Source organism: Dryobates pubescens, chromosome 5 (assembly GCF_014839835.1).
Source record: "Dryobates pubescens isolate bDryPub1 chromosome 5, bDryPub1.pri, whole genome shotgun sequence".
Taxonomy (NCBI): Eukaryota; Metazoa; Chordata; class Aves; order Piciformes; family Picidae; genus Dryobates; species Dryobates pubescens.
In genome coordinates, this window is record NC_071616.1 from 22,123,924 (window position 1) to 22,136,921 (window position 12,998).

At 42.2% G+C, this 12,998-nt stretch overlaps 1 protein-coding gene across 1 annotated transcript; it reads left to right on the plus strand.

The window, feature by feature from the left end:
• Window positions 1-982: 982 nt before the first annotated feature.
• Window positions 983-12,317, plus strand: TMEM179 (transmembrane protein 179). The gene is made up of 4 exons (XM_009904774.2): window positions 983-1,624; window positions 5,267-5,404; window positions 6,943-7,021; window positions 9,828-12,317. Exons 1-4 carry the CDS (start codon window positions 1,323-1,325, stop codon window positions 10,005-10,007), a joined length of 699 nt encoding a protein of 232 aa, XP_009903076.1. The 5' UTR covers window positions 983-1,322; the 3' UTR covers window positions 10,008-12,317.
• The last annotated feature ends 681 nt before the right edge of the window (window positions 12,318-12,998 follow it).

Genomic DNA, 12,998 nt, shown 5'->3' on the forward strand with positions numbered 1-12,998 from the left:
AGAAGCCCTTCTTGCTCTCTTTTACTTCTTTTGCCATTTAGTTCTAAGAGGGCTTTGGCCTTCCTTGTTGCCTTCCTATGTGCCCTGACAACTTCTCTGTAGTTCTCCCAAGTGACAAGTCTCTTCTTCCATAAACTGTAAATCTCTTTCTTCCACAAGATTTCCTTCAGAAGCTCCTTGCTCATTCATTCAGGTCTCTTGGCACGTCTATCCAATTTTTTTTACTCAAGAGAATACATATCTTGGGCTCAGAGGAAGTGGCTTTTAAAAATTGATCAACTATCTTGGGCTCCTTTACCCTCCAGAGTCTTAGCCCATGGGACTCCTACAAGTATATCTCTGAAGAGCATGAAGTTAGCCCTGCAGAAGTCCAGGATTGTGATTCTGCTTCTGTGTGCCCTGCATCTACCTTGTATAATACTGAACTCCACTATATCATGATCATTGTCACCAAGGCTGTTCCTGACCTTAATGTCCCCAACCAGTCCTTTTTTATTAGTTAATACAAGGTCCAGCAGTCCACCTCTCCTTGTTGGTACTTCCACTACCTGCATCAAGAAGTTATCGTCGATACACTGCAAGAGTCTTTTGGACTGAATATGCCTAGCTGGGTGGGCTCTCCAACAAATATCAAATATTTTGTCAGGGATTTGAGTAGCTGAGCTAGGAACAAGCCCACTTGATTAGCAGATCCCAGGGTGGCAATGCACTCTGTCTTTTATTGTCACTGTCTGATGTTGGTGGCCAGATTTTACTTGCTGGGATTTGTCAGTCAAGATTAATCTCTTGGTTTGTGGTTTTGTTTGTTTGTTTTAATGGTGTGCCACCAGTATAGGAGACATCAGTGTCCTGTGCCTTTAGGGGGGATACGCCATTGAAAATAGGTGGTACACAGCTCTGCTGGGGGCACAGATTGATTTAACCCCCTGAGTGCCAGGGTGTTTCAGCGGCTAGTTTTTCTCGAAGAAGGATGCCCCACAGCAGCTCTCATCTCCGTTTCCCCCACCAGCCCTGAAGGCATCGGCAGGGGCAGCTCGCGATTCGAGAGGCAGCAGCTGTGCCCGGAGGAGGCATTGCATTGACTTGCACTGCGCATCCTCCCTCCCCCTCCTCTGCTGCTGCAGGCTTCTTCCTTTCATCTCTCCATACTCTCTCCGCTCTCTCCTGCATCTCTCCCTCCTGCATTCCTCCCGGCCTGCGTCCCTCCCTCCTACATCCTTCCAGGCCTGCATCCCTCCCTCCCTCTCTCATCCCCTCCCGGCCTGGATCCCTTCCTCCATCCCTCCCTCTTTCCCTCTCTCTGACTGCGCAGAGCCGCGGACATGGCGCTCAGCAATTTTCTCTTCGCTCAGTGCATTTGCTACTTCCTGGCCTTCCTCTTCAGCTTCATCGTGGTGGTGCCTCTCTCCGAGAATGGCAATGACTTCCACGGCCGGTGCCTGCTTTTCACCGAGGGTATGTGGCTGAACGCTAACCTGACGGTGGAGCGGCAGCGCTTCACGGTGCAGGAGTGGGGGCCCGAGGCCGCCTGCCGATTCAGCATCTTCACCGGGCTCCTCTCCCTGCTGCTGGCTACAGTGCAGGCCTGGAGGACCCTCTTCTTCCTCTGCAAAGGGCACGAGGAGTAAGTATCCCTGGGGGGTGGACACGGTGCCGACCCCTCCAGCAGCGTGGGGCAATTGGGATCAAGAGCAACCTGAAGGTGAAGCATCAGACTTTGCACCATCCAGTTCATCCTGCTCTCCAGAGGGGTTTGGGATGAATTGATCTATTGCCTGCATATGTTTGCACATATACCACCCACCCGTGGCCAGGGACATCTCTGGAGGATGCTGCCTGCAGAGATTTGGAGCGGAGAGGTCAGATTCATGGTCTGCACCTGCTGCCTTTAGGCAGTCTGGGAGCAGCATCTGGTGTCAGCTCAGCTGCAGTGGGCATGAAAGGTACTGGAGACCATGGGGGTGATGCTGCAGGTTGAGGCTCACAGGTGCCTTCTGAGCATGGTCCCATTATATGTCACTGTAAAGGTGAGCCTTCCCCAGATGTACATAGTGTGTGTGGAAAAACACTTAAACAACATCATTGTGTGTGTGGCTGGAGGAGGAAGGAAGGAGAAGGGGCAGAAAGGATAATTTGGGTGTTTCTCTTTATTTTTATCCTGCTTTTCTGGTGGACATGGCAACTATTGCACTGAATAGCTGTTACTTAGAACACAAAAGCAACTCTGAGCACATCTTGCAGCAGCCGCTGGGCTGTGCTGGCAACTAGTTACTGTGCTCAGGCAAACCAAGGGGCATCAGACCCCAGTAGGTATACTTATAGGTTTAGAGGTCCAGGCATCAGATTGGCAGTGATTTGTTCTGCGCTTGCCTCTCTGGTGGCCTGTCCTGCTACCTGGCACAGATAACCCAGCCTGTGGGTGCTATGAGGCCAGGGCCCTCCAAGCATCCACCTGCACAGAGATGGGAAGGCAGGAGGACACACTGATGGCTTGTGAGCCTAGGAAAGTATTTTTCTCACATTTTAGGGACCATGCCAAGGGTAAATCGCTCATGTCCAGGTCTCTTCAGACTAGAAGCTTCTTGGGTCAGTGACTGTTACGTGCATCTGGGCTTGTGCAACACCCTGATGTTGGTAATATTAGCAACCATGTAGTGGTATTGTCTCCTGACTCTTTATGGCCACTCTCAAGCTGCCTAATACTAAGCCATGTAAGTATAGGCTAAAACTCATTTCCATATTAAATCTTAAATTGCAACTGCAACCACTTGCAACCACTTCTCAATGCATTTGAAATCAGCTTCCTCAAATGATCAGATACCTACAGAGGAATAATTGAATCATTTTTTTTCCCCCCAGTTTTGTAGTTTAGAACCTTTTTTTTTTTTTTTTTTTTTTTTTTTTTTTTTTTCCAGAATTCATCAGTGAACACCTTCTAACAGTGAAATTTAGATCAGATATCTGGCTTGCTTCCAACTGTGGCTACTTAAATAAAAACTAATTAAAGGCAGGCTTCTGAAAATTGTACCTTTAGGATCATGGCTGGGGAGCTAAGGTCAGCTCAGGAGTAAATTGGTCTGAGGCAGCTGTGGTCAGCACCTTAATGCATGCTAGCTAGGTAGACAGTCTTCATGTGCAATTGCTTCAAACGACTGCTGTCAGATAGTTAGGACTGCTAAAAATTCTTCTTAACAATGTCTTAACGCCACTTGTCTCAGTGACAGACTGAGGTCAAGTTGCCCGTGGAAAAAGGAAAAGCAAGTGCTGACTGCCAGATATGCTCTGGTCCTGGGACTGTTTATCTCAGATGAAAGGCCAAGGTACAACTCAGATACGTCACTACTGCCATTGCAGAGTGTCTTCTGCTTTGAGTGTAAGAATTCATTACCACAGGGCATACACTCTGTCTCTAATGTCTAGCTTGAAATTCTGATCTAAGCGTAAAAACAGGTGAGGTAAAGAGACAAATTATCACAGGTCTCTATCTAGATGATCCACTGAGTACTCTTGGGAAATGTTGCTTTTCTAGAGCTGTTACTAATTCTGTTTTCAACTCTGTTTTTGTTCAGCAGACAGCTCAAGTCTTTTCTTCCTCTCATGCTAAAGTGCACCCAGTGGATATGGCTTTAGTGACATTTGGAATGAAATCTAGGCTAGATGCAAAATCAGGGCAGGGACAGTGAACATGCAAAACTGGGATGTGCTTGTATTAGCTGCCTCTGCTGTATGGGTGACTCCAGAAGTCTGTGGAGGTGAGTTGACCTGGTCTGTCAAGTCCAGTGAAGCCAAAGAATAAGAGTAGGATTCATCTCAACATACATCTTGAAGTCAGGTGTCCTGCCCTCCAGCTCTCACTACAGCCTGTAGAAGCAATTCTGGGAGGTGGTTTATTTTGCTTCTTTTCTATTGGTGTGGGGAAGGGATGACTGTCACTTTAGACAGAGTGTAGATAGCCCCTCTGAAGCCAGGTCAGCATAGAAACCAACACCCTAACCTTACTGGTAATTGTTTCCTCATCTCATTTTAAAGAAGTCCTCCAGAGGTTACATGTGTCTCACCATGTAAAACTTGCGCAAATTGGCACTGACTAGGCCAGAACCTGCTCAGAATTCAAACACTGACTCAAAAAGCCCCTTGTTTTCATTGAATGAACCATCAGAGAAAAGAAATGATGTTTTTCTCTTGTTGTCTGTGGTGAGTAGGCATCTTCTGTCCTTAGCATAACGAGAGTGACACTGGTGGAAAATTTGTTCTATTCATCCTTGCCACCTAACCTGAATAGGATGACCTGCCTCCTGGAGTTCCTAGTCTTATTCCAAGGTAGAGTAGATGCCCATTTTGTAGATAATGAAATTTTCCAAGACCAGCTTCGGTAGTGAAGGACTTGCTCAGATCAATGAGAAAAGCTTTAGAAAGATTCACTAACTAGAAGTATGGGGGAGAATTAAGCAGTGATATTGGAAGGTGAACAGACAATTTCCCTACCTTGTGGGTCCAATGCAATCGTCCTACTTTCTACCACTCCAAACATAGCACATGCCTAGAGCTGGCCCTGGTTGGACAGACTTAACAGGGCTAAGGTAAACTGACATTCAGTTGGCAGAAAAACATACTGACACCAAATCCAGAGAAATCATGGCACTTGGTGCCATGGTCTAGTCTTGAGGTCTGTGGTGACAGGTTGGACTCGATGATCCTCGAGGTCTCTTCCAACCTTAGTTATACTGTGATACTCTGTGAAATCCCAGGAGAAGCTGGCCTACTCTGCAAATTGACCATAGAAACTGGGACTTGTGTCTTACAATGGCAGTACCTTGTGTTACATGGCCTAAAATGATCATATCTATCAGTACTGTGTTATTTTATTTTTATTTTTCCTCTTCTAGAAGATTTTTGTTCCAATTATCACTTTAATCGTGAAATAATTACTATATAATTTGATGTAATAACATTTGTTTTAACAATGGTGATTTTCATCATTACAGCTAATGAAAACCATGCTGTGTACGAACAACTGCCACTTAGTATTTATGATTTAAAGCCCCATCCTCTTATGAAAAAAAAAATTAAAAGCACTTACAAATGAAGATAATGTAATTCAAAATCATAATCCATAATTTTTCAGTGTATTAGGTGTTCTTAATTAAAGCAGATGTGTTTAAAATGGAAACCGATATCTTTGTGACCAGTGTATGCTGCTTAGAGAGACTGCTGATGTTGTGTTTCAGCTGTTTATGAGTTACATTTTTCTTCCCTTTTATTGCAGCTCTTTCTTTTATGCCTTCCTGAATCTGCTGATCAGCGCCTTTGTGGTGTTCATCACATTTATTGCTAGCACTATAGTGAGTGTAGGATTTAACATGTGGTGTGATGCAATTACCGAAAAAGGAACCATGCCAAATAGGTTAGTACTGAAGAATATGTTTTGTTGCCTGTTTCTGCCCCCTCCATATATGCATAAATGAACAAATGAACAGTGGTGTTGCAAACTATAGTTATTACACACAAGGTGAGCAAGAGAGAGAAGGCATTGCTAATGTGCAAATCTGCATTTTTAAAAAAAACCTGGAATAAAAAAAAAAATGGCACTTTTTTCTTTTTTTTCATTTATTACCCCACAAAGAAAAGTGTGGTTTCCATGGCATTTCATGTTCTCTTTAAGTCATGATCATATGCAAAATAAACTTCAAAAAATGTGTTTACAGAGGAAAGCAAGATTTGGAAATACTGTAAGAGTGGGGGGAGTGGAGGCTTGTGAGCAAGGCAGGTGACCGGGAGTCAGGGTTCCTGATGTACTGTCCTGGCTCTGCCACCAACCCACCCTGTGCCAGTGGGCTAGTCACTCGTCCTGCCTGTGACACAATGCACTATAATCTAAAAGTTGGTGTAAAATTGCTAATCTCATAGTGGTGCTATGGATGCTCTGATTGCTGCAGAATGGAAAGCACTTCACAAGTGCAAAGTACAGGTAGTTGATACTTTCTTAGAGTACACAAAATGTACAGATCCTAAACCGGTCTACTGTATCCCATGATACTTGTGCTCCTTACAGCAAACAGGATAACTTGAGGTAGATTTTTTTTCCGGTCAAAAAAATAACAATGAAGAGAGAAGAAAAGGTGACATTTTATGTCATATGATATTGAATAAGCATACTACTTAAAGCATACAATTATGTTGCACATTGTCATATGTTGTAAAATGCCATAGTAAATGTTCTGTTTAGGGCTGCAAGGATTAATCGAATTATTCGAATATTCGGTTAAAAATTCATTTGCAAAAAACATCTAATCGAATATTCGGATAAGAACACAAGATGATCGACAGCACTGAGAAGGAGAAAGAAGAGGCTGCAGAAATCAACCTCAAAATCCTGGGATTTTTTGCACACCACTAAAAGTCCAAGTTATTTGTAAAATCAATAGGCAGCCTCTATCTTACCATCCGAGTACCGTCTCCTTGCTGGAGCATCCGAAACAAAAACACCCACACAATCCTTTCTTCTGAGGCTTTTCCTGATGAAGTCAAAAGGTAATGGAGGCTCATACACTTTGTTTCATTGAGGGGTGAACAAACCAACCTGGGGTGTTGTCAGATGTGTATATGTGGGAGGCTCAGGGGTAGTGGGAGAAGAAGGTTTTAAGTATGCTGTTTTCATAGTAACTATTACAATCCCACTTAGGCAAGATTGTTGCTATCATAAAATTATACAAAACTTTTTACAAAAGGAAAGCAATTACGTGCCTCTATTAAATGCCTAATTTTAGAGAAGATTGGCAAGCAACCTGGTTACTACGATAACTTGAATATCTTTTGATAGAACATGTAATTGTGACAGTTTGAAACCCATTCAAGGTGTTGCTTCATTTAATATTTGTGTTGCCTGTTGGAAACCTCTGAAATAATTTTCTTTTTCCCCCTCCAAATGCCTTCCTTGGGCAGCTGTGAAGAATTACAGGATATAGATCTTGAACTGAATTTAGAAAACTCTGCTTTCTACGACCAATTTGCTATTGCACAGGTAGGTCAGATTAGGTCATGGTTCCATTCCAGTTCATTTGCCATTTGCTCATTGATCTGGGATTGCTGGAGCTGAACTACCTTCCTCTGAAATCAATGGGAATGTTTCCACTGACTTCAGTAAGTACTGAATCAGGATGATATTATGGGCACATTTACATTCTAAATTCAAATTCATATTTGAATACAGACATGTCAAAACCTGACTCTGCCACTGGTATTATTACTTATGATGGAAAACTTACTGTTTCTCCAAAGGATGAGCTCTGCCTGGTGCTTGACATCCTGAACATTATGCTGGTCAGAATAATGTTTGACCTGCACAAGATCATGTGACTATTAGCTTTGCCTTCCATGAGTTTACCTGAAAATAATTAAAGATTACAGTCATTTAGGGCAGTATGAATCTGATGAATCTTTGGTAATTAGACCTCTAAGTCTGTCTACTGAATATGCTAGCTCTGAGTCAACCATCAGTCAGTGAACACTGGGACTTGGGCAGTTGTGTGCATGAGCACATACTAGTTCTGCAAGGAAAACAGCCCTATTCATGAAGGGCTGCACCCCCACACATGCTTATTAGGCTGTCCCACTCAGAAAAAGGCAATAGTTTGCCTGGGGCACTCCTTGAAGGCATCAGTGCCTCTTGGACTCAAGCTAGTTTTGTGTCTTTATTCCCAGCACTGGCATCTAGACACTCAGTTCAGATGTATTTGCATGCAGGACAGGAATATGCCATAAAAGTAACACTTTCATATAAATGCTGTCTGAAGGCCAAGCTGTATTTTGTAGTAAATTTGGTCATCAGCTCCTAATCTGACAGCTAGTGTGAGAACGGCAAGAGTAAACCTGATGTTCAGTCTATATTTTTGAGTTCAAGGGAATCAAACATCTCTCTCTGTTTTGTGATCTCAGCATGGACAGTTGGTGATCTACATGCGAGAGACAGTATAACACGGAGCTGTGCCTATAAAATGTCAAGTTCCAAGCACACAGCACTTTAGATGGAGAAGAGTTAATATATCACAGACAGATCAGCCTGAGCTGTTGAACGTGGCTCCCCACATTGACCCACATCCCTCCAGATGTCCCTTGGCTAGGGCTAACCTACAAAGTGTGGCCACTGAACTTTGCAGACACACTAGTATAAAGAGCCTGGAAGTATAATAGCTCCAGGGAAACATCATTGGCTTCAAAAGCTGAACCTGTTAGTGTGGAAGTGATTGTATCTGTTTAAAGAAAGGACCAAGCAGGGAACAAATTCTGCATCATTGTCTTCTGATACTCAGTATTGTAAGCAGAGTTGGATGAAGGTATGACAATGGGTCTGTCTATGGAGAACAAATAAGTTTCTTTGAAACAGGAGAAAGAAAAATCCAAGAACACACTTGACTTACCAGATAAAGCAGACATTTCCGTATCAGTGTAATAAATTCCTATAGTCAGCTTCATTTAGAAGCAGTCTCTGCCCCAGAATCTATACACTTTCCTCCATTTGAATTCTTCCAATACTTCAGAATAGTTCTGGGAGTTTCACTGAATTTGGCTAAATCCAAGTAGATTCTTTCATATCAAATATGCTGAGAAGACCACAGCAGCAGCGGATATCTGAATGTCTTTAAGATAACATTTCCATAACAAAGTGGTGTTTAAGAAATGGATGCAAAGCTTTCAATTTCTAGATATAGTCATACAAAGCCAAACTAATACCACCTCCTTTCTCCCAAGGTTTGTAGAGTGACCTAAAAATATGAGTGTTTTTTTTTTTTTTTCTGGTGAACTCAGGTAATTGTAAGTAGTGGCAGAAATACTTCAGAGAATTTCCAAAATGCATAAGATATATGGGAACATGAACTCCCTTTAAAATTACTGGCCTTTGCTTTTCTAAATCAGCTATTAGAGTACACAATTGTACCACTGTCTGGAAGGGTTTAAATGGTTGTATTTTTTAAACCACAAATTCAGTATGCCAAAACTGAAATACACAGATTCAATTAATGTTTCTTTGCTGAAGGTGTCATATAATTAAAATGGAATTTCTAGCAGAAAGTTTTACTATAAATGAGCCTCCTCCAAGGCAGGGAGGCCAACGTTCAAGTACCTGAACCAATCAAGGTAAAATTAATTCTACAAAGTTACACAAGAGAGACTGAGTTAGTGATAGAACTTGGCAGATCTGAGGCTTTAACCGGAGTCTCTCATGCCAGGTATAAACAAGCAGCAGACACTTGGATGCATTGTAATGAGTGCCATTTGCTCTCTGAATTCATGCTAATGGGAGCCAGTTACTCAGAATGTGAAAGTTCAATTTGTAAGATTTTCTCAACAATACTTTGAATGGAAATACCTTTAAATCAACACTTCTGCAGGGGTAGCGGAAGGCCTGAAGATCTTCGGAGGGATGTTTTGGAATGTGTCATCAAATATTTGGCAATTCTCAAGTAACAAAAGTGGAAAAAATCCCAAGAATTTTGGGCCAACCAGAATGTCAGATATGGAAAGCTTGCCTGATGCACTTGGATTTTATCTTCTTATTTTTTATTTTTCAATGCTGTACTTAGTACATTTTTGCTTCTGTTTTTTTCTAGCACACAAACGTTTTCCTTTTAAGCTAGGAATAGCTTGACCCTTTTAAGCTAGGAATAGCTTGACAGAATTGAGGAGCAGTAGGACTAGGACCTCACTGGGTGTAACTTGAGGTAACCCCATAGGTTTTGCTCCTGCTGAGATTTTGATATTCACCTGGACAGATGACTTTGTTTTTACAGTATGGTACTGACCTTTATGTAATTTCTTTTCTTCTCCAGTTTGGTCTCTGGGCTGCTTGGCTGACTTGGCTGGGAATTACCATTCTGGCTTTTCTGAAGGTTTATCACAACTACAGACAGGAGGACCTGCTAGATAGCCTGATCCATGAGAAGGAGCTGTTGCTAGGAAGATCTTCTTCACGAACCTCTTTGCAAGATGAGAAAAGTGGCATGATCTAGAGTGTAAGCAAATTTCCAGGGCAGGATCTTGATTTTATTATTCAGTAGTGTGAGCTGAAGTTGAGTCAGTGTATCGAGTGTGCAAGATTTTTTTCTTTCCTTAAAGAGATGTATTTGTGAATTACCCCCTTCCCCTATGAGCAATTGTTGGCAGAAATATTTATATTAAGTCATAGAGAATTGAAGACCCATGTGCCACTGCACAGGAAAATTTCTGTCCTGAAGAGGCACAATCTGTAACCTGCTCTTGCTAGCAGAGCTCCTATGTGCTATTGCTGTCTTTTGGGCAGGGGTTATTTTTGAGGACCGAGCTGTCAAGAACAGGCTACAGAATCAAGGCCATTTCTTGAAACTATTCTGCAATGATAGCTGTAACTGGGGCTGTGTCTAGTCCCTCTTTTCTCACTTTCCTCCCTGTTGTCAGTAAAGATGCCCCTATTTTCACTTCATTGTGGGTAATTGCAGCTGTGGCCCTGATACAGGCTCTCACTGTGTCTGATTTTGCTATGTACTGGTGCAGTGCTGACAAACCTGTTGCTCCTGCTCCACTTTTAATTTCATTTAGAACACATCTGTGATCCAGACTTGATATTTAATATTGGTAAGTGTTAACAAATTTCATGAAACCACTATACTATTACAGTATCTGTCAAAAACTGTGTATCATTTGGAAGGATGGTGGAGATTTTTTGTGGTTTTCTTTCTTCTTAGATTTTTGCATGTTGAACGTTTATTATACCTCCTGAACTCTAGTGTAGCTAGCTATTGCCAAAGCTTGCATACTAAGAAATTAGGCTGAATAGATAGCATTAATGCTCGTGCATTTGTAAATGTAACTCTGCCCCTAACATTGTACACTATTCAGTTTTGAGTATTAGAATTTACTTGTGCTGTTTATTTGATATAGAGTATGCAAAATTACTGTAGACGTTTACATTGTAGGTATCTCTATATATCTATGAGCATAACAAGAAGGTTGAACAGCTGTTATTTTATAGGTAATTCGGTACTGAATGTGTCTATTCTCACTCATGGGCAGGAGTTCCAGGGCTGATGAATTTTGCTGTGAAAAGGGAGAACTGTTTTCATTTGGTTTGGGTTTGTTTGTTTTTTCAACAAAGCTCACTAGTGACTTTGCTGTCACTTTGAGTTTTGCTTGGCCAGTGCTTCTACAAATAAGGTGGATGGTTGAGATGAGAAATTAAGATTAAGAAGAGTCACTCAAATATGGAATTGGCATGGCATAAAAGTAAAATTGTGCTGGAGTTACAAAGTTATCCCCAGGTACGTACTACACAGAAGCCTGATTCAGGAAAAATCTTAAACAAGCAGTTATATTTAGGCTGAAGAATATTTTTTGGGAGGTCACTAACACTGCCTGCTCTGTTTGAGTTGAGACTGAATTTATTGCAACATAAGTGCAAACCATGCTTGTATTTCTTGGTTACTAGGAAGGAGGAAAGAGAAAACAGTAGATTTCTACCCTGTCAGAGCTCAAGCCTGGGGCTAGCACAAATGTGCAGATCTACTGTTGCCTTCTGATACCTAAGCATTTTTTGGAAAGAGAATTTGAAGCTGTAACAAATGCCTGAACTAGTAAGCATTTTAGGGCATAAAATCTAACATTGCATATAACAGATACATTTTTCTCATAGATTTAGGGAAAAACCCCTGTGAACACTGCTTATAAATCCAGTTAGCCACAGCTCTGCAGATGCAGAGTGGTCTTGTTTTCCCCTGTGACTTCTGCCCACAAGGAGATGCAATTGCTCTTAAAGCTTTACAGTGGTGACTTTTTTATAGTGGTGAATTAACGTAAGTGGAGTAGTTCCTGAAGTGGGAATCAGAGATCAAATTAGTTACACTCCTTTAAGATTCAGAGGTCAGGGCTGTTGGAGTGCCTTTTTTCACTCATTTGGTCTAATAAGAGATACACTCTTGCAGTTGTCTAAAACCTTTGTCAGGGTATGACCCTCCCCTTCATACTCTGAAGAAGAGCTTGGGTCCTGACAGTCAGCCTGTTCCTTACGTTTCCCCAGTTGCTTCTCCACTTAAATTTAAGACTCAGCAGTGATGTCTCTTCTTGCAAATTACCTCAGTGCATGCCTTACTACTCATGTGGAACCATGCTGTTGCTTTGTATGGTGTGCTTTACATGTGCCAAATCAGGCCTGGGCTGAAGTAACGCGTGTTGAGATCACGCTTCCTGGTCTTCCCTGGGGGTTTGAAGATGCAGGGGGACAGAAGACAGGAAGTGTCTCCTCCTCAGTCTTGTTTTATGATACCAGAGCTCAAGCCTTGAGGATGATGATGATGACACCTATTGGTGTGGTTGTCCAGTGCTCATACTTGCTTCTACCCCTTTTTCCTCCCAACTTGTGATCTTCCCTCCTTTCCACTTCCATGAGAAGCAGCAAACACTGGCCCTGGGGTTTTCACTAATTTCGACTTTTGTGGCCGGCATTTTCATTAGTATTTCTCATGCTGATGCTCTCTGACACTATCTTGTTTGTTCTGCATCTCAGTAGACAAAAAGTGGGATCTTTAAAGCACCTTGCACAACCAGGATGCCACCATGAAATAAAAGTCAATAATTCCTTGCTTCAGCCTTTGGAAAATCCATCCCAAAAGAAATAAGTGTACAGTCTCACCTGGTAGCTTTGGCATCAAAGCTTAACCTCTCATTAATTTACCTGAGTGAATTCTTCTAACTCTCATTGCATTTCAGTGTCCATGACTACAAGCACCCTGGCTATTTGAGCTGGCATGTAAATTGAAAATAGGCTGATCCTGTATGCATCCAAATCTGTTTTTTTCCATCTTCTCTCACTTGAGCAGTTGAAGTGAGGCTGGTACCCAGCTTGCAAGCATCAGTGATGTTTAGAAGCAAAGCTAGTCTTGAAGGAAACCCCTGGGCAGATAGGAAGGCAGAGCATGAAGGCAGAAGCTTTCTGTCTGACTTGAGGGGAGGAATGGTATCATACAACACCC